Source organism: Ranitomeya imitator, chromosome 3 (genome assembly GCF_032444005.1).
Source record: "Ranitomeya imitator isolate aRanImi1 chromosome 3, aRanImi1.pri, whole genome shotgun sequence".
Taxonomy (NCBI): domain Eukaryota; kingdom Metazoa; phylum Chordata; class Amphibia; order Anura; family Dendrobatidae; genus Ranitomeya; species Ranitomeya imitator.
The window spans coordinates 742,472,136-742,492,442 of NC_091284.1; the positions used below are offsets into that span (position 1 = coordinate 742,472,136).

General features: G+C 48.1%; 1 protein-coding gene across 1 annotated transcript in view; it reads left to right on the forward strand.

Moving 5' to 3' along the window:
• The first annotated feature begins 5,798 nt into the window (after positions 1–5,798).
• The window catches only part of WDFY2 (WD repeat and FYVE domain containing 2), an 86,656-nt gene continuing 72,147 nt past the window's right edge, over positions 5,799–20,307 (forward strand). The window contains exon 1 of the mRNA XM_069758884.1: positions 5,799–6,058. Coding sequence (XP_069614985.1) covers positions 5,922–6,058 — 137 coding nt within the window. The 5' untranslated portion in view covers positions 5,799–5,921. The remainder of the gene's footprint in view (positions 6,059–20,307) is intronic.

The window sequence follows — 20,307 nt, forward strand, 5'->3', positions numbered from 1 at the left end:
AGCTTACAATCTACAATGAGGTGGGGGAGATGCAAAGTACAGGTGTGTATTTACAATGATGTATTTACAATGATGGTCCAGCCATCTTCAGGGGTGGGGAATAGATGGGGATAGTGAATGGGCTACACACACACACACAAACATAAAATGACTTTGATTAGTGAACGTGATAGGCCGCTCTGAACAAATGTGTTTTGAGCGAGCGCCTAAAACTATGCAAATTGTGGATGGTCCTAATATCTTGGGGTAGAGCATTCCAGAGGATTGGCGCAGCACGGGAGAAGTCTTGGAGTCGGCAGTGGGAGGTACGGATTAGTGCAGAGGTTAATCGAAAGTCATTTGCAGAGCGCAGTGGTCTGTTAGGCTGATAGACAGAAATGAGGGAGGAGATGTAAGGGGGTGCCGCACTGTGGAGAGCTTTGTGGGTGAGAACAAGTACTTTGAATTGTATCCTGTAATGAATGGGTAGCCAATGTAACGACTGGCAAAGAGCGGACGCGTCCGAGTAACGATTAGCCAGATGGACGACCCTGGCTGCTGCATTAAGGATGGACTGGAGAGGGGAAAGTCGAGTGAGGGGGAGGCCAATTAATAGAGCGTTACAGTAGTCCAGGCGGGAGTGGATCAGGGCGACAGTGAGGGTTTTAGCTGTCTCCATGGTGAGAAAAGGGCGGATTCTAGAGATGTTCTTTAGGTGTAAGCGGCACGAGCGGGCAAGAGATTGTATATGGGAGGTGAAGGAGAGATCGGAGTCAAACATAACACCCAGACAGCGCGCCTGCTGCCGGGGTGTTATTATGGTGCCACCCACGGAGAGGGAAATGTCAGATTTAGGGAGGTTAGTAGATGGTGGGAGCAGAAGAAGTTCAGTTTTGGAGAGGTTGAGTTTCAGATAGAGAGCGGACATGATGTTGGAGACTGCGGACAGACAGTCAGTGGCGTTCTGTAGTACAGCGGGGGTAAGATCAGGGGATGACGTATATAGTTGTGTGTCGTCGGCATAAAGATGGTACTGAAAGCCAAATCTGCTGATGGTCTGTCCAATTGGGGCTGTGTAGAGAGAGAACAGAAGGGGGCCAAGGACTGAGCCCTGAGGTACCCCGACAGTGAGAGGAAGAGGAGATGAAGTGGAGCCAGAGAACAGAACACTAAAGGAGCGGTCAGAAAGGTAGGAAGAGAACCAGGAGAGAGCAGTGTCCTTAATGCCTAGTGACTGGAGCCTAGAGAGAAGGAGAGGGTGGTCAACAGTGTCAAAAGCTGCAGAAAGGTCGAGAAGAATGAGCAGAGAGTGGTCACCATTACGTGGAGTGGTTACCATTATTATGAAGTTTTTTTATGCAGTCTGTTTGGGTAAGATGGACTGAGGTTTTTCAGGAAGGTGAGAAGTGCATGGGAGCTGTACATGGGAGAGGGAAGGAGAGAGGAGCTGATGTATTTGAGTCGTGATGGAGGGGGGATTGGGCGGTGAATGTGGATTGCAAGGGAACATAGGAGGATAGGAATAAAGCACATGAATAGAGGGGAGAGCAGAGTGTGGGTTACCTGACTCCTGCCCTGACTAACTGCCATGGAATAACTGCGGTATCACGACGCTTATCTTCTAGTATTGAAAGATAGGAGACAAAAAAAGCGCAAATAGGGTCTTATCCCCAGGATTGTTCTTAATCAATTGTGAGAGAACTGCTCACCTGGTAGTACACAGTGCAAGTGTGTAGCTGTCAGCTGCTGCAGATCCACAGGGCAATAATGAACGGCGCAGAGCACTATATGGCACAGCTATGGGGCAATAATGAACGGTGCAGACCACTATATGGCACAGCTATGGGGCCATAATGAACAGTATGGAGCATCTATTTTTATTTTTGAAATTCACCGGTAGCTGCTGCATTTCCCACCCTAGGCTTATACTCGAGTCAATAAGTTTTCCCAGTTTTTTGTGGCAAAATTAGGGGGGTCGGCTTATACTCGAGTATATACGGTAATTCCACAGAAAAATCTTTAAATGAGTAGGTGTGTCTCCAAACTTTTGGTCTGTACTGTGTGTATATATATATATATATACACACATACACACACTGTATATGTTTTCACGAATGTTTGAGCCCATGGATCCATTCTATGTCCATTTTGCAAGTGGGCGAGAAAATCTCGCCGTACGGATGCCATACGGATCACACACAGATACTTTTTGGAGAAAAAAAATAAATAAAAAAATCGCATCCTCGCATTGAATACGGATCACTGTTCAGGAACTTTTCTGCGTATCTAGGCCGTAAAAAACGGACCATATTTTTATACGCTAGGTTTGACCCAGACCTAAGTGTCACATGTCTGTCAGTATATATACTTTACCTTACCTGAAAGGCCACAGAGGCTGTAAGGCTACTTTCACACTAGCGATTTTTGCAATACATCGCAATGCGTCGTTTATGGGCAAAAACGCATCCTGCAAAGTTGTTTGCAGGATGCGTTTTTGCCCCATAGATTAACATTAGCGACGCATTGCGACGCATTGACACACGTCGCAACCGTCGTGCGACGGTTGCTCCGTATTGTGGCGGACCGCCGTGAGCAAAAAACGTTACATGTAACGTTTTTTGCTGCCGACGGACCGCTTTTTCCGATCGTGCATGCGCAGCCAGAGCTCCGCCCCCACCTTACAATGGGGCAGCGGATGCGCAGGAAAAATGCATCCGCTGCCTCCATTGTGCGGCGCATTCACTGCTAGCGTCGGAACCTCGGCCCAACGCACTGCGACGGGCCGAGTCCGACGCTAGTGTGAAAGTAGCCTAACACCTTTAAGCAAGAGGCGCCACTAATCAAACAACACCACGAAGACCAAGGAGATCTCCAAACAAGTCAGGGACATCTATGTTGAGAAGTACAAGTCAGGGTTGGATTATAAAAAAAAAAAAAAATATCCCAATCTCTGATGATCCCTCAAGGCACCATCAAATCCATTATCATCAAATGGAAAGAACATGGCACCACGACAAACCTGCCAAGTGAGGGCCTCCCACCAAAACTCTCAGCCCCGCGCAAGGAAGGCATTAATCAGAAAGGCAGCGCAGAGATCAAAGGTAACCCTGAGGGAGCTGCAGAGTTCCCAATCAGAGACTGGAGTATCTGTCCATACGACCACAGTAAGCCTTACACTCCACAGAGGTGGCCTTCATTATTATTTATATAACCATTGATCCCATGGTGCTGTACACGAGAATGGGTTACATCAAAATCCAAATATCACTTACAGTAAACAAGCTAACAATGACAGACTGATACAGAGGTAATAGGTCGGGGGTTGCAGCAGATCATCCCCACAGTAAAACATGGTGGTGGCAGCATCATGCTGTGGGGATGTTTTTTGGCAGCAGCACAGGAAAAATGGTCCGAGTCGAAGGAAGGATGGATGGTGCGAAATACAGGGATATTCTGGAGCAAAACCAGAAAACCAGTCTGTCAGTGATGTGAGACTGGGATGGAGATTCACCTTCCAACAAGACAATGACCCAAAGCATACTACTAAACAACACTCGAGTGGTTTTAGGGGATACGTGTAAATGTTTTGGAGTGGCCTAATAAAAGCCCAGACCTTAATCAAATTGAGTATCTGTGGTCAGACTTGAAGATTGCTGATTACTAGAGGAAACCATCCAAGTTGATGGAGCTGGTGCAGTTTTGCCTTGAGGAATGGGCAATAATCCCAGTGGTAAGATGAGGAAAGCTCACAGAGACTAATCCAAAGTGACTTACAGCTGTAACTGCCACAAAAGGAGGCTCTATAAAAGTACTGACTTTAGGGGGGTGAATACTTCTACAAGGCACTGTATGAGCTCCCTTTAGCTATCTGAACTCTCAGCCCTCCCTTCTGTATTCCTGTTCAGACTGAGGACCCCCATGTAATATAAATCACTTGAGGCCCCCCAGGACTGCTCCAGTGTACCCCAAGGTGCTGGAGGCTCCATCTGGAGTTGGCATCACACAGATGTGAATTCACCAGCAGCAGATTACAGCACCAGCTGTGCAGGGAAGTTGCAAACCGAAAATGAGGGATTTTTCATCCCACATGAGTGACCCCATATTGTCAGAGGCTCAGAGCAGAACTCCTTGTGAACCCCGTGAGCTCAGCCCCAGCACTGCGGCGGTGCACCCCGGGCACGTGCCCCACCAACAGGCTGCGCCCCGGGCACGTATCCCACCAACAGCATGCGCCCCGGGCATGTGCCCCAACAACAGGCTGCGCCCTGGGCACATACCCCACCAACAGGCTGCGCCCCGGGCATGTGCCCCAACAACAGGCTGTGCCCCGGGCACGTACCCCACCAACAGGCTGCGCCCCGGGCATGTGCCCCAACAACAGGCTGTGCCCCGGGCAGGTGCCCCAACAACAGGCTGTGCCCCGGGCACGTGCCCCACCAACAGGATGCGCCCCGGGCATGTGCCCCAACAACAGGCTGCGCCCTGGGCACATACCCCACCAACAGGCTGCGCCCCGGGCATGTGCCCCAACAACAGGCTGTGCCCCGGGCAGGTGCCCCAACAACAGGCTGTGCCCCGGGCACGTGCCCCACCAACAGGATGCGCCCCGGGCATGTGCCCCAACAACAGGCTGCGCCCTGGGCACATACCCCACCAACAGGCTGCGCCCCGGGCATGTGCCCCAACAACAGGCTGTGCCCCGGGCAGGTGCCCCAACAACAGGCTGTGCCCCGGGCACGTGCCCCACCAACAGGATGCGCCCCGGGCATGTGCCCCAACAACAGGCTGCGCCCTGGGCACATACCCCACCAACAGGCTGCGCCCCGGGCATGTGCCCCAACAACAGGCTGTGCCCCGGGCAGGTGCCCCAACAACAGGCTGTGCCCCGGGCACGTGCCCCACCAACAGGATGCGCCCCGGGCATGTGCCCCAACAACAGGCTGCGCCCTGGGCACATACCCCACCAACAGGCTGCGCCCCGGGCATGTGCCCCAACAACAGGCTGTGCCCCGGGCAGGTGCCCCAACAACAGGCTGTGCCCCGGGCACGTGCCCCACCAACAGCATGCGCCCCGGGCATGTGCCCCAACAACAGGCTGCGCCCTGGGCACATACCCCACCAACAGGCTGCGCCCCGGGCACGTATCCCACCAACAGCATGCGCCCCGGGCATGTGCCCCAACAACAGGCTGCGCCCTGGGCACATACCCCACCAACAGGCTGCGCCCCGAGCATGTATCCCACCAACAGGCTGCGCCCTGGGCACATACCCCAACAACAGGCTGCGCCCTGGGCACATACCCCACCAACAGGCTGCGCCCCGAGCATGTATCCCACCAACAGGCTGCGCCCTGGGCACATACCCCACCAACAGGCTGCGTCCAACCCCCAACTAAGAAATTCATCAGGATGTCCACATTTACAATGGAGACGTGTCTACCAACCAGCATCAGCACCCATCTCCCTTATCATCACAGTATGAACCATGAATCAGAAGGGGAACATAAGGGTGTCAGGGTGGCTGACCAGCGCCGCACACAGGGCTGTAATAATGGTGCACATAGCCCTGCAGCTGACACTAGTAGCCTTGTGACAGGAGGAAGCACAGAGGTCCCGCCTCGCTCCAACTTTCTATACAGGACTATCAGTCACGTGATGACCTGCAGCTCTCACACCTGGGACAGCAGCAACACAGGTCACGTGGTGAGCACGCGGACACAAAGTACACGAACAAAGCACATATCAATAAAGATGAGTGAAATAAAAAAAATAACAAGCGAGGGGCGTGCGCGGGGGGCGTGTGCGGAGCGGTGACGTGTCAGTCAGCTGACAAGCTCGGCGGTGAGGCTGGATTCTGGAGTGTGTAGAGCGCTGCCAGTCTGTGCCCGGCGGCCGCTGCTGATAGGTCCGGGCACCGCACACCTCGGCGGCAGGTAGAGGAGGATGGCGGCGGAGATCAGCCCCGCACCGCTCACCCGCAAACCTCTATTACTGACCAAGGTGGAAGGGTCCCAGGACGTGGTGAACATGGCAGTGATTGTGCCCAAGGAGGACGGGGTGATCAGCGTGTCCGAGGACAGGTACGGCGGCGCCCAGCGCTGCTCCATTATTCATCCCCTCTTCTCCATCAATTAATGAGCGCGGGGCTTGGGTTACAGGGAGGTGTGGGCAATTACTTACCTGGGGGGAGTATTGGCATTTATTGGCGCGGGGGGGAGTATTGGCATTTATTGGCACGGGAGGAGTATTGGCATTTATTGGCACGGGAGGAGTATTGGCATTTATTGGCACGGGGAGGAGTATTGGCATTTATTGGCACGGGAGGAGTATTGGCATTTATTGGCACGGGAGGAGTATTGGCATTTATTGGCACGGGAGGAGTATTGGCATTTATTGGCACGGGGAGGAGTATTGGCATTTATTGGCACGGGAGGAGTATTGGCATTTATTGGCGCGGGGGGGAGTATTGGCATTTATTGGCGCGGGGGGGAGTATTGGCATTTATTGGCACGGGGGAGTATTGGCATTTATTGGCACGGGAGGAATATTGGCATTTATTGGCACGGGAGGAATATTGGCATTTATTGGCACGGGAGGAGTATTGGCATTTATTGGCACGGGAGGAGTATTGGCATTTATTGGCACGGGAGGAGTATTGGCATTTATTGGCACGGGAGGAGTATTGGCATTTATTGGCACGGGGAGGAGTATTGGCATTTATTGGCACGGGGAGGAGTATTGGCATTTATTGGCACGGGAGGAGTATTGGCATTTATTGGCACGGGAGGAGTATTGGCATTTATTGGCACGGGAGGAGTATTGGCATTTATTGGCACGGGGAGGAGTATTGGCATTTATTGGCACGGGGAGGAGTATTGGCATTTATTGGCACGGGAGGAGTATTGGCATTTATTGGCACGGGGAGGAGTATTGGCATTTATTGGCACGGGGAGGAGTATTGGCATTTATTGGCACGGGAGGAGTATTGGCATTTATTGGCACGGGAGGAGTATTGGCATTTATTGGCACGGGGGGGAGTAATGGCATTTATTGGCATGGGGAGGAGTATTGGCATTTATTGGCACGGGAGGAGTATTGGCATTTATTGGCACGGGAGGAGTATTGGCATTTATTGGCATGGGGGGGAGTAATGGCATTTATTGGCACGGGGGGTAGTGTTGGCATTTATTGGCACTGGGGGGGGGGGGGGGAGTATTGGCATTTCCAGATACTGGCATTTACTTACAGCTCGTTTCCCAGCATGGCCGCAGTGACAGTGGTTAACGTGATGTCGTATTCTGACCCTTCAGATGTCATGGGGGGGGAAAAAAAAACTGAAACCGCAAAAACCTAAGATTGCCTAAATCGCTCAGGGTCAGTGTACAGGGTGGGCCATTTATATGGATACACCTAAATAAAATAGGAATGGTTGGTGGTATCAACTTTCTGTTTGCACATTAGTATATGGGAGGGGAAACTTTTCAAGATGGGTGGTGACCATTTTGAAGTCCGCCATTTTGGATCCAACTTTATAAATGGCCTACCCTGTATAATGATGGCGTGTGTTGGATGTCTTTGCAGGTCCATACTGGTATTTTAATAGTTGAAAGTCCCTTTTGGAGTTTGCGGAAATGTGTCCGGGCCGACTGTTGCAGATTCTTCCAGTGCAGATCCATGGGAGCCTCCCGGCAGAGCGTCCATCCTGATCCAGCATTGAACACTCATGCAGATATTTCTTGCTGTGTGTGATGCTTTTCTTTCGGAAGCCCCTGGCACTTACATCTTACTGTACTTTGTTACAGATTTTTTTTTGTGTGCCTAAAATCACTGAAAATTAGCCACAAACTTGCAGTCTTAACTTAAAGGGAACCTGTCACCCCGTTTTTTCAGATTGAGCTATAAATACTGTTAAATAGGGCCTGCGCTGTGCGTTACAATAGTGTATGTAGTGTACCCTGATTCCCCACTTATGCTGAGAAATACATTAACCCCTTCACCACCTTGCCGTTTTTTTTTGCTCCCCTTTTCAGAGCAATAACTCTTTTTTTTTTTTTCCCATCAATATGGCCATGTGAGAACTTGTTTTTTGCTGGACAAATTGTACTTTTGAACGACATCATTGGTTTTAAACCTTAGATTGCGGATTGGTGGAGAACTTGTACAGATCTGGGACATTTATTGCATGTCAAAAGTATAGACAATAAATGTCAGAAGCTAGTACCCCTATAGTTTTTAGTGTGACCCCCGGATGGGTTTAGTATGACACTGTAGCCCTTGGACCAAAAAACGTTGTGCAGCCCTACCCTACGTCATGCTGCTCTCAGATTCCATAGATAAACCTGCGGACAGATTCTCTTTAAAGGATTTGTATATGCACAGATAACCCCTTTTATAAGGGAAGCGCTGTTCTTATCAGGGTTCTCGTGGGACTATTAAAAAAAAATAAAAAAAATAAATAAATAAATTCTAGTTTTAATCTAGAAAATTCTATTTTATTTTTTCTTAAGGAAAAAGCAAAATGTTGTTTTCTCGCTGCTTCAATAAAAATTCCAATATTTGTTTAAAAAAAAAAAATAATGTGAAAAATTCCATGGCAAAAAATACAAAAGGGATCTTAAAGGGAACCTGTCACCAGTTTTGTCATATAATAACTAAAACTATCACCTTATTGAGCACCTGTTCTGCATTCCATAAATTATTATAACCCCCTGACATAACCCCAAAAAAACATTTTTATATTACTCTGATGCCGTAAGGTAATTGGGTCGGTCCAGTCCGATGGGTGTAATTTTGGGCACCTCCATCCCTCCCCCATGCTGCTTCTCGCTGTCCTCCTTCAATTAATGTGTATAACGCCTTGTGTCATCCATATTGCCTGGTGAAAGATCGCGCCTGCGCCTAAAAATCGTGGCTCGCGCCTGCATGTGCACATATGTTTTTGGCTCTGCCGACAGTAGGGCAAAGCATAGTGGGCAGGCGCATGATTTTGCCCGGCTATCTGGATGACACAAGGTGTCGTCCACATCAATTGAAGGAGGAGGATAGTGAGCAGCAGCCGGGGGGGGGGGGGGGAATGGAGAGATCCTGCACTCGAATATTGTGAATGATATAAGTAATGGTTTGCTTTTCTAGTATGTCTTTTTTGTTTTTCTACTAGAACCATTAGCTCTTAGAAAATGTACACGTGCGTTTGTTGTTTTTTTTTTTTTTTTTAAATTGTATTTTTATTATCATCCATTATTTTCATATGTGAAACGGTTAACTGCACAAAGTGCATTACAATCTGGGTCACTCTCGCCTGCAAGGTAAAACCCAGTTAGAGGCTGCCGCAGCTCATCAGTCCTCCAAAGAATGAGGGTTAAAAAGAAAAGAAAAATATTACCATTATGGTGCTTAATATTTAAAGGGGTCATTCTTGCTTATTAGGACAATCCCTGTCCTGTTGAAATGAACAGGAACTGATCTGCAGTACCTAACAACCGGCACTACCCAGTGAACTGCGCTGTGCTGTTCCAGGTCGGTTTACTACTTTCCCTTGACTGCCGCCAGAGCTGCATACAGCTGAATGGTGGGGGTGTTAAGGGGAGAGGTCCAACGTAAATCCAACCCACGACGATCCCCAACTCTACTGATTGCAAATTTACATCCAGTATTTGCTGATAATGTGCTGCATTCCTCTTTCCTTCAACTTTGACCAACTTTCCTGTGCCTTTTCCCCAAAACATCAGCGATCCACCTCCGTGCTTTACAGTAGGAATGGTGTTCCTTTCATCATAGGCCTTGTTGACCTCTCTCCAAATGTAACGTTTATGGTTGTGGCCAAAAAGTTCAATTTTGGTCTCATCACTCCAAATTGCATTGTTGCAGAAGTTTTGAAGCTTGTCTCTGTGCTGTTTTGTGTATTGTAGGTGAGATACTTTGTGGCATTTGCGCAGTAATGGCTTTCTTCTGTTGACATGACCATGCAGCCCATTTTTCTTCAAGTGCCTCCTTATTGTGCATTTTGAAACAGCCACACAGCTAGTTTGCAGTGAGTTCTGTATTTTAGCTGATGTTATTTGTGGGGTTTTCTTTGCATCCTGAACAATTTTCCTGGCAGTTGTGGACAAAATTTTTGTTGCTCTACCTGACCGTGGTTTTGTTTTTTACAGATCCCCTGATTTTCCATGTGTTAATCACCGTTTGAACGCTGCAGTGCATGTGTATCTTACTGTACAAGTTTTTAGCTAATGATTAAATAAATGAAAAATAAATGTTGTGGTGTCCCTCTTATTTTATTAACCAGCTAAGAGAAAGCAGACTGCTGAGAGTTGGTCTTAATAGTCTGGTAAGAGGGGTAAAAAGCATGGAGATTTCCAGGTTATTAATATCAGCTCACAGTCTACTTAACCTTTACTGGTTATTAAAAAGCTGTCCATCCCCCTCAATCAGAAAAATAATGTGGGTTCCCCCTTGTTTTAATAAACAGCAAAAGCTAAGCAGACAACTACGGGCTGATATTAATAGCCTGGGAAGGGGCCATTAACATTGGCCTTCTCCCAGACTAATGACATCGGCCTTCAGCCACCCCAGATATGGTGCATCCATCGTGTGTGCCAATTCTGGTGCTTGGCTCTTCCCACTTGCCTTGGTGCATTGGCAATGGGGGTAATTGTTTGGGGATTGATGTCGGCTTTGTAATGTGAGCTGACATCAAGCCAAGGGATTAGTAACGGAAAGGTGTCTATAAGACACCCCCATTACTAATCTTGTAAGTTTAAAGCAAAAAAACACACAGAGCCAAGTTATTTATTTGTAGAAAGCAGTCCCTGACCATCTTACCCATCTATTACCTTTAAAAAAAATGAAATATTCCAAAGGGGTCCAACATAAATCCAACCCACGACGATCCCCAACTCTACTGCATCCGGATGGTGCGTTGAGCTGTGCCATCAGTAATGTGACCGCTCACCACGCCATCCAGAACACTCTGACAGTAGCATTAGGACGCTCTTGCTGTGACAAGCACGGGCGTCACTAACGGGACCGTAGTTAATAGCCGATGAACTCTGTGCCCCTTACTGAAGTCAGCGCTGAGCAATTTCCCGTATTTTTTTTTTATTATTATTTATTGGCTAATTATATGTACAGAAAAATTCACACTAAAAGCACAAATTAGATCTGACTGACAAATATCTATCTCTGTATTTAAGATTGTTGTGTTAGTTAGAAAACTAGCTTGAAATCATAAGGAGAAATAATGTATGTAAAAGCTGATTGCATATGTTTGTCATATGGATGCTATGTGATGAAAATTGCATTGTACTTGCATGACGCTCGTCCTACTTGTCAGGAACAACAGCGGAGTGTTTTATTTTTTTTAATTTTTTTATTTATTTCCCCATTCCATAGAATGGCGTTGCAGGGATCAATATTGGACAAGTCTCCTTGGTTTTGTGCAGACCACTAAAGGTACCGTCACACTCAGCAACTTTCCAACGATCACGACCAGCGATACGACCTGGCCGTGATCGTTGGAAAGTCCTTGTATGGTCGCTGGAGAGCTGTCACACAGACAGCTCTCCAGCGACCAACGATGCTGAAGTCCCCGGGTAACCAGGGTAAACATCGGGTTACTAGGCGCAGGGCCACACTTAGTAACTCGATGTTTACCCTGGTTACCATTGTAAATGTGAAAAAAAAAAAACACTACATACTTGCATTCCGGTGTCTGTTGCGTCCCCCGGCGTCCGCTTCCCTGCACTCCTCCTGCATCCTGTGTAAGCGCCGGCTGTAAAGCAGAGCGGTGACGTCACCGCTGTGCTCTGCTTTACGGTCAGCCGGCGCTGACACAGTGCAGGGAAGCGGACGCCGGGGGACGTGACAGGCACCGGAATGTGTGTGTTTTTTTTTTTTTTTTTTACATTTACAATGGTAACCAGGGTAAACATCGGGTTACTAAGCGCGGCCCTGCGCTTAGTAACCCGATATTTACCCTGGTTACCAGTGAACACATCGCTGGATCGGCGTCACACACGCCGATTCAGCGATGTCAGCGGGTGATCCAGCGACGAAATAAAGTTCTGGCCTTCTAGCTCCGACCAGCGATGGCACAGCAGGATCCAGATCGCTGCTGTGTGTCAAACACAACGAGATCGCTATCCAGGACGCTGCAACGTCACGGATCGCTATCGTTATCGTTGTAATGTTGTTCAGTGTGAAGGTACCTTAAGTCTACGGTCGGATATTTTCCCTCGGACAATCATGTGTGACTCAACGTCTGAATGAGCCCTAATGCAAATTGCCACTGTGACCCTGAGATTCAAAATCTCTGAATGAGCAATACATTGGGCTGGCATGGCATGATGAGACTTCTAGTGCCACAGCAGATATAACACTATAGGCTTCTTTGCGGGAAGGATAATGTTTCTCACTGTGACGAGTCTTCTTCCCACACATCTTCGCTTTTAACGTTCTTACCTTCTCCAATGTTCTGGAAATGGTAATTGCTACATGAAAGTGGATGAAGAATAGAAACGTTTCTTGCTTTTCTTTATTGCATTGAAACATGTTAGTCGCAGTCTGCGCTTAGCAGCAAGAGGCAAGTTACAGCTGCAAGGTCACGACTTTCCTTGTCTTCCTGCAATGCTGGGTAGAAGCTGAAAATTGCTATTTTCCCTTCCCCCATGACGGCACACCTGAGAGAAGGGATCCGCCCAGCCAGGACAGGAAACCCTACTGAAAATAAAAGGGCGGTACCTCTCCCTCGCTTCAGTTGGGTTTCCTGTCCTGACAGGGACCCTCTTACTGAACACGGCGGTTCACTTACCCAGGTCCCGTCCCGGCGTGGAAGAACAGGCAGCGCCTGTGCGTCGGGTTCGGGGGTCTGGAAGCGCCGTCCGCAGGTCCTCCGGGTCTCTGCGTCCGAGCGGGCGTTGAGCAGCATGGTCAGAGGGCTGTGTTCCCTTCCATGGCTGCCACGCCGCCCTCCCCTCTCTGCCGGCGTCCAGGTGCGGTGGCCGCTTCCGGGTCGCTCGTCTGACGTCACGCGCAAGGCACGCTGGGAATGGGCGTGCCCGCGTGACGTCGGGGGCGGGCGCCGGATCCAAGATGGCGGCGCCCATGATGAGAACGCCGGCCGGTGAAAGGGAACTCCGGCGGCACGGCAGAGAGTGGGAGGGGGTTAATTTGGGCACCGAAGGAGGCGGGGAGTGCAGTGGTCCCCCCATAAAAGGGGGTTAGACCACAGAAGACGCGCTCATGTCCATAAACTTCACCATGGAAGTAGGACAACAGGAGCAGCAGCAGCAGCAGCCGCCTTCACAGCAGCAGCAGCAGCAAATGGAGCTCTCACCAGATGCCTTGCCGAGCCACCAGCATACCAAGAGCAGCCGCTCAAGTGGTAGGAACAGCAGTCGCTCTGTCCGGCAGGATTCGTCGGCGTCCAGGAGGGACGCTTCACGTGCATCTGTCCAGCCTCCAAAATCGGTACCCTTGATTGTCGGTGGTGGTGAGTGATCTCCGTGAATGTAACCCTTATGGTAACAGGGTCCATTTTTGTCTGTTTTGATCACTAGGGGTCCAGGAAAGCGGTTGGTAAAACAAAGAACCGAGAGTGTGCCCTTTGTAGAAACCCGCTTGCAGTTCAGTGGCAGAAGGATCTCTGTGCCACTACCATACAAGAAGAGACCCCTAATTTTGCCACTAGCCTAAAAGCCATAATACAGGCTGAAATAAGACTCCTTAAAATTGGCCCTTAGCGAACCAAGAAGGAGAAGCCGTAAGGCGTCCACAGACTCAGATGCCTCTCAGAGACAGGGGAGTCATAAAACATCCCGGTCTCCCTCTACCTCCTCGGCCTCTGTCCAGTCTTCAGATTCCTCCTCGGACAGTGATTCAGGAGGTCGTCCATGTTTCCCAACTGAGGACGTAGATAAACTGGTCAAAGCAGTTAGATCTGCAATGGGGCTTAAAGAGGAGAAGACACCTAGGTCACTAGAAGATGTCATGTTTGGTGGCCTAGAAGAGAAAAGGAAACGCACGTTTCCAGTTAATGCAAAAATAAAAGCATTAATTGACAGAGTGGAAAAAGCCCGAAAAAATGGGTTCCTTGCCCTCTTCATCCAAAAGGAGATATCCTTTTGAGGATAAAGACTCTGAGTCCTGGGAGAAAATCCCTAAGATTGACGGGGCAGTAGCCAAATGTTTAAAAAAATCATCCCTTCCGTTAGAGGACTCTGGTGTTCTCAAAGACCCGCTTGATAAAAAAGCAGATAGTTTCCTGAGACACATCTGGGAAGCCTCAGCGGGGGGCCTTAAGCCGGCGATTGCGGGAACATGTACGGCCCGTGCCCTAATGGTCTGGCTACATCAGGTAGAAGATCAACTGAAAAACAAAGTACCCAGAACTGACATCCTTGCAAATATTTCTTTGCTACAAGGAGCAGCAGCTTTTTTGGCAGTCTCTTCTGCGGATTCCGCAAGACTAACAGCTAGAGCCGCGGGTTTGTCCAACGCGGCAAGAAGAGCCCTGTGGCTCAAAGGTTGCCCGGGGGATTTGCCATCTAAACACAAACTGTGTTCTATCCCATGTGACGGCCAACTTCTCTTCGGTAAAAAACTTGAAGACATCCTGGAACATGCAGGAGATAAGAAGAAAGGTTTTCCCAACATCCCTAAAGATCCTAAAAAACCTTTTTTTCGGAGGAGAAGATATAATAGAGGTCGCCCCCCAGGGGAGAGGAAAAATTGGGACTTTAGAGATAAAAGAGGATCGGGCTATATGTTTAAAGGGCCCTCCACATCGGCAAAAAAATCCCCCCAATGACATTACGCCAGAAGTGGGAGGAAGACTCTCCCTCTTCTTTCCGGCCTGGGTAAATATCTCCCCCAGTATCTGGGTCACGAACATCATCAGAGACGGCCTAAAAATAAAATTCGTCTGTCCTCCCAGACGAAACTTCATAATAACTCCCCGACGGAAGTCTCAGCAGGAACAATCTGCCCTAGAAACCGAGATCTTGGGACTTGTCCACAAAAAGGTTCTTCAGGAGGTCCCGGTTCAGGAAGAAGGAGAGGGGTTTTACTCCCCCCTCTTCTTGATCCAAAAACCGGATGGTTCTTGGAGAACTATTATAAATCTAAGAAAGCTCAACCAATCCATAGAGAACTACACTTTCAAGATGGAGTCTATAAACACGACCATAAAACTTCTCTTCCAGCACTGCTTCATGGCAGTAATAGACTTAAAGGATGCTTACTACCATATACCAATACATCAGGAATATCGGAAATACTTGAGGGTAGCTCTCTATATTCAAAATCAGGTAAAGCATTTTCAATATACAGCTCTTCCATTCGGCCTGTCTACAGCCCCCAGAGTTTTCACCAAAGTGATGGTGGAAGTGATGTCATACCTCCGGTCCCGGGATGTAGTAATTGTCCCATATCTGGACGTTTTCCTGGTAATAGGGAGGTCAGAGTCCCACTGCACTCATCAAATATCAGTGGTAACATCAACTCTAATGGAGCTGGGTTGGATAATAAACATCCCCAAATCCAGACTACTGCCAGTAAAAATACAGTCCTTCCTGGGGTTAATACTGGACTCCGAGCGTCAGCTCTGCCTCCTTCCACAAAACAAAGTGGACAAGATAATAAACCTGACCAGTACAGCAATACGTCAACCCGCAATGACTCTCAGAAAGGCGATGTCCCTTCTAGGCTCATTAACATCGTGTATACCGGCAGTAGAATGGGCACAATTCCACCTAAGACAACTACAGTGGGAAGTTCTCTCAGCTCAAAGACTGTTAAGAGGGCATTTAGAAGGAAATCTATGTCTCTCCCTGAGCGTAAGGGATTCCCTAGCTTGGTGGACTGTAGAACACCACCTGACAAAGGGGGTCCGGTGGAAAAATCCGGTCATAGACATCATCACGACCGACGCAAGCGGTACAGGTTGGGGAGCTCATCTGAGATCTCACTCTGTACAAGGTACCTGGTCCATAAGAGAAAAAAACTATGGATCAAACGAAAAAGAGCTATGGGCAGTGGAGAAAGCCCTAAGACATTTTCTCCCTTTACTCCAGGGTCGCCATACTCTAATCCTAACAGACAATCGAGCAGTGGTGGCGTATGTCAATCATCAGGGAGGAACGAGGTCCAAAGGCCTCATGAATGCGTCAAAACTCCTCTTCCAACTGGCGGAACAACACCTGTTATCTCTGTCGGCACTACACATCAGGGGCATAGAAAACACTCAAGCAGACTTCCTGAGTCGCAGAGGCTTAAGACAGGGGGAATGGTCCTTAAACCCCCAGATATTTCAGCAAATAGTCCAAGCCTGGGGCTCACCAGAAATAGACTTGTTTGCCAATTCTCACAACAAAAAAGTCAGAAAATTCTGCTCCTTGAATCCAAGAGAACATCCCTTCGCAGTAGATGCCCTACTAATACCTTGGAAGTTTTCTCTGGCCTACGCATTCCCCCCGATAGTGATGATCACAGCTGTGATCCGGAAGATCAGAGAGGATCAGGCGAGGATTATCCTCATAGCTCCATTTTGGCCAAGGAGACCATGGTTCTCCCTTCTAAGACAGATGTCGTTAACAGATCCATGGATTTTGCCAGAAATTCCGGACCTACTAACCCAGGGCCCAGTAACCCACTCTCAGGTGAAGGGCTTCCATCTGGCAGCCTGGAATTTGAGAGGGCGTTACTAAGTCGCCATGGATTCTCACCAGGTTTAATCTCCACCCTGTTGAAAAGCAGAAAACCCGTAACTTCTAGAATCTATGGTAGGACATGGAAAAAATGTCTTGACTTCCTGGGTGAACCATTGGGGGAGGTGGCTCCAGTGGGTCCTATCCTAGAATTTCTGCAAGCAGGATTACATCTTGGGTTAGCAACCAGCACCCTTAAAGTTCAGGTTTCAGCCTTGGGGGCCCTGTATAACTGTAATCTTGCCTCAAATAGATGGGTTTCACGATTCATAAAATCTTGCAGTAGATCTCGGCCGGTCGTTATCCCAAAAATCCCTCCTTGGGATCTAAATTTGGTCTTAGAAGCTCTAACTAAACACCCGTTCGAGCCCTTACAGGAGTTATCACCTAAATTACTTACCCTTAAAACAGTTCTTCTAGTAGCCCTAACATCGGCACGTAGGGTAAGTGATTTGCAAGCCCTGTCAATATCCCCTCCTTATACTCAGGTTTTTGATGACAGGATCGTTCTAAGACCGGACCCGGCTTATCTCCCCAAGGTGGTTCAAAAGTTCCATAGGAGTCAAGAGATTACCTTACCATCTTTCTGTAGTAATCCCAAAAATCCAGGGGAACAAAAGTTCCACATGCTAGATGTGAGAAGATCTATGTTACAGTACATATCTATGACTAGTCAGTGGAGGAAAGACCAAACCCTATTCATAGCCTTTCAGGGTAGCAAAAGAGGGTGTGGGGTAGCTAAAAGTACTATTGCTAGATGGATTAGGGAGGCCATTAGTTTATCCTACTCTGCGGGTGGCACTCCGGTTCCTGAAGGCATCAAGGCTCACTCTACCAGAGCCATGGCTACCTCCTGGGCGGAAAAGGCTGAGGTATCAATTGATCAAATTTCCAAGGCCGCTACCTGGTCCTCACCCTCAACTTTTTTCAAGCACTACCGGCTAGACCTTTCCTCCTCTGCTGACCTAACCTTTGGTAGAAGGGTACTCCAAGCGGTGGTCCCTCCCTAAGGTTTCATTCTACAAAAGTCTCTCAGGTGTGCCGTCATGGGGGAAGGGAAAACACCAGGGTTACTTACTGGTAACAGGTTTTTCCGGAACCCATGACGGCACCTGTATATTCCCCCCCCTTTATCACCCTTTCGGTGTGCACTATTGTTTTGGGTGCTTTTTTAGTTAATATGATGTGGTGTTGAATTGCCATGTGTACTAACCAGGGGGGCCTCTCATGCTCTGAAAACCAACTGAAGCGAGGGAGAGGTACCGCCCTTTTATTTTCAGTAGGGTTTCCTGTCCTGGCTGGGCGGATCCCCTCTCTCAGGTGTGCCGTCATGGGTTCCGGAAAAACCTGTTACCAGTAAGTAACCCTGGTGTTTCAGGAAGCCTCTGGTTGCAGACACATCATGTTACTTGTAGTGATGAGCGAGTATACTCGTTGCTCGGGTGGTCTCCGAGTATTTGTGACTGCTCAGAGATCTAGTTTTTGTTGACACAGCTGCATGATTTACAGCTGATAGGCAGCCTGAATACATGTGGGGATTCCCTAGCAACCAGGCAACCCCCACATGTACTCAGGCTGGCTAGTAGCTGTAAATCATCCAGCTGCCTCAACAAAAACTAAATCTCCGAACACTAACAAATACTCGGAGACCACCCGAGCGTGCTCGGGAAAACCCGAGCAACGAGTATACTCGCTCATCACTAGTTACTTCCAAATATGTTTTTACCCATATTACATGCATTGTATAGATTGCGAAAAATGATTTATTTTACCAATTGCTTTAACGGACCACATCATAGACATACAGTATATTATACTTTTACTGCGGCCACGAGAACTGCAGTCGGGCCGAAATTGTGTCCATAATACGAATATGAGTCTGCCATCAGAATTTTGCCTTCTAATCTGAGAAAAGCACAATGTCCAGTTACTTGCGAAAGTATTCCCTCCCCCCTGCCCAAGCCCCCCTTTGGCCTTTTATGTGTTTTGCTAGCTCACAACCTGGAGTTTTACTGGTTTTGAGGGTTTGCATCAGTTCGAGTAAAGAACATGTTTACAACTGTGAACATTTGGTTTATTGTGAAGCAAACAACAAATAGGATAAAATAACTGAAAATTACAGTGTGCATAACTGTTCACCCTCCCCTCCCCCCCCCCTTCCCCAAAGTCAGTACTTTTGCAGCAATTATAGCTGCATGTCAGTTTGGATAACTGGGCTTTCCACAACTTTCCACTGCGATTTTTGTTTATTTCTCAAGTCAAAACTGCTCCAGCTCCTTCAAGCTAGACGGTTTCCTCTGGTGAACAGCAATCTTCAAGTCTGACCAATTGGAATAGGGTCTGGGGTTTGACTAGGCCACTCCAAAACATTTACACATTTCCCTTTAATCCACTCGAATGTTGGTTTAGCAGTATGCTTTGTATCATTGGCTTGTTAGAAGCTGAACCTCCGTTCCAGTCTCAAATCACCGACAAACAGATTTTGCTCAAGAATGTCCTGTATTTCTCACCAGCATTCTTCCCCTTGACTCGGACCATTTTCCTTGTACCTGCCGTCAAAAAAAAATATCCCCAGAGCATGATGCTGCCACCACCATGTTTCACTTTGGTGATGGTATTCTTGGGCTGAGTTGTTTTGGTATGATGCCAGACAAAGCATTTACCTTGGTGGCCAAAAAGTTCAATAGTGAATAGACCCTTTTTATATGTTTTCTATCTATTTTTATTTAAACTGCAATATAAATGTAAATTCAGTTATTTCTGGGAGACCTTCCAGGACAGAGGGGCTCCCTGGATGTGTAGTGGTCCTTGTCCTTCAGTGCCTTCCCTTTATTTAACAAGTGTATTGCAGAATATTTAAGTGTTGTGGAAAGCGGATGACCATTTCAGAACTCTGCATAAGCTGCACAGCCAAAGCTCTTATCTAGAAGGTGATAGAGGTGAGATCTTCTTGTATATTGGGGAATTAGACCCCTGATACTTCTGAGTCAGAGTGCCTCCTTCACCAGTGGGAGCGATGCACAGAAAATGAAAGAGCGGCCAAGGGAAATATAATTGTACCTTGTACCACTGGCGGAGTACAGCTGCTGTTTACATATGGGAGCAGAGGGGCTGTCGTAAGGGACAGGCAAGCTGTTAGTAATGCATTTTTTTTAACTATTTATTTAAACATTTATTATATTTTGGGGAGTTCCTATTAAGTAAATGTTTTAATATACTATTTTATTTATTTTTATTATTATTGCAGCCCTGGAGTGGTGCTACTCTTCTAAGTTCCCAACACTTAGTATCTTTGATCCGCGCTACCCCAGTCGTCTTCTGACGATTGTGACCTGCGAAATAGCTCCAGTGTTTGCGGGTTGGTCCAGTAGTCGCCACTCAGTGTAAGTGTATGAGAGCCAGGATGGGGCTGAGAACTTGTGACTAGGGTTGAGCGACTTTTACTTTATTAAGATCGAGTCGGGTTTCGTGAAACCCGACTTTCTCAAAAGTCGAGTGAAATCGGCCGATCATCGCGAAAAGTCGGGGTTCGACCGAAACACGAAACCCAATGCAAGTCAATGGTAAAAATTCTCTCTCTCTCTCTCTCTCTCTCTCTCTCTCTCTCTCTCTCTCTCTCTCTCTCT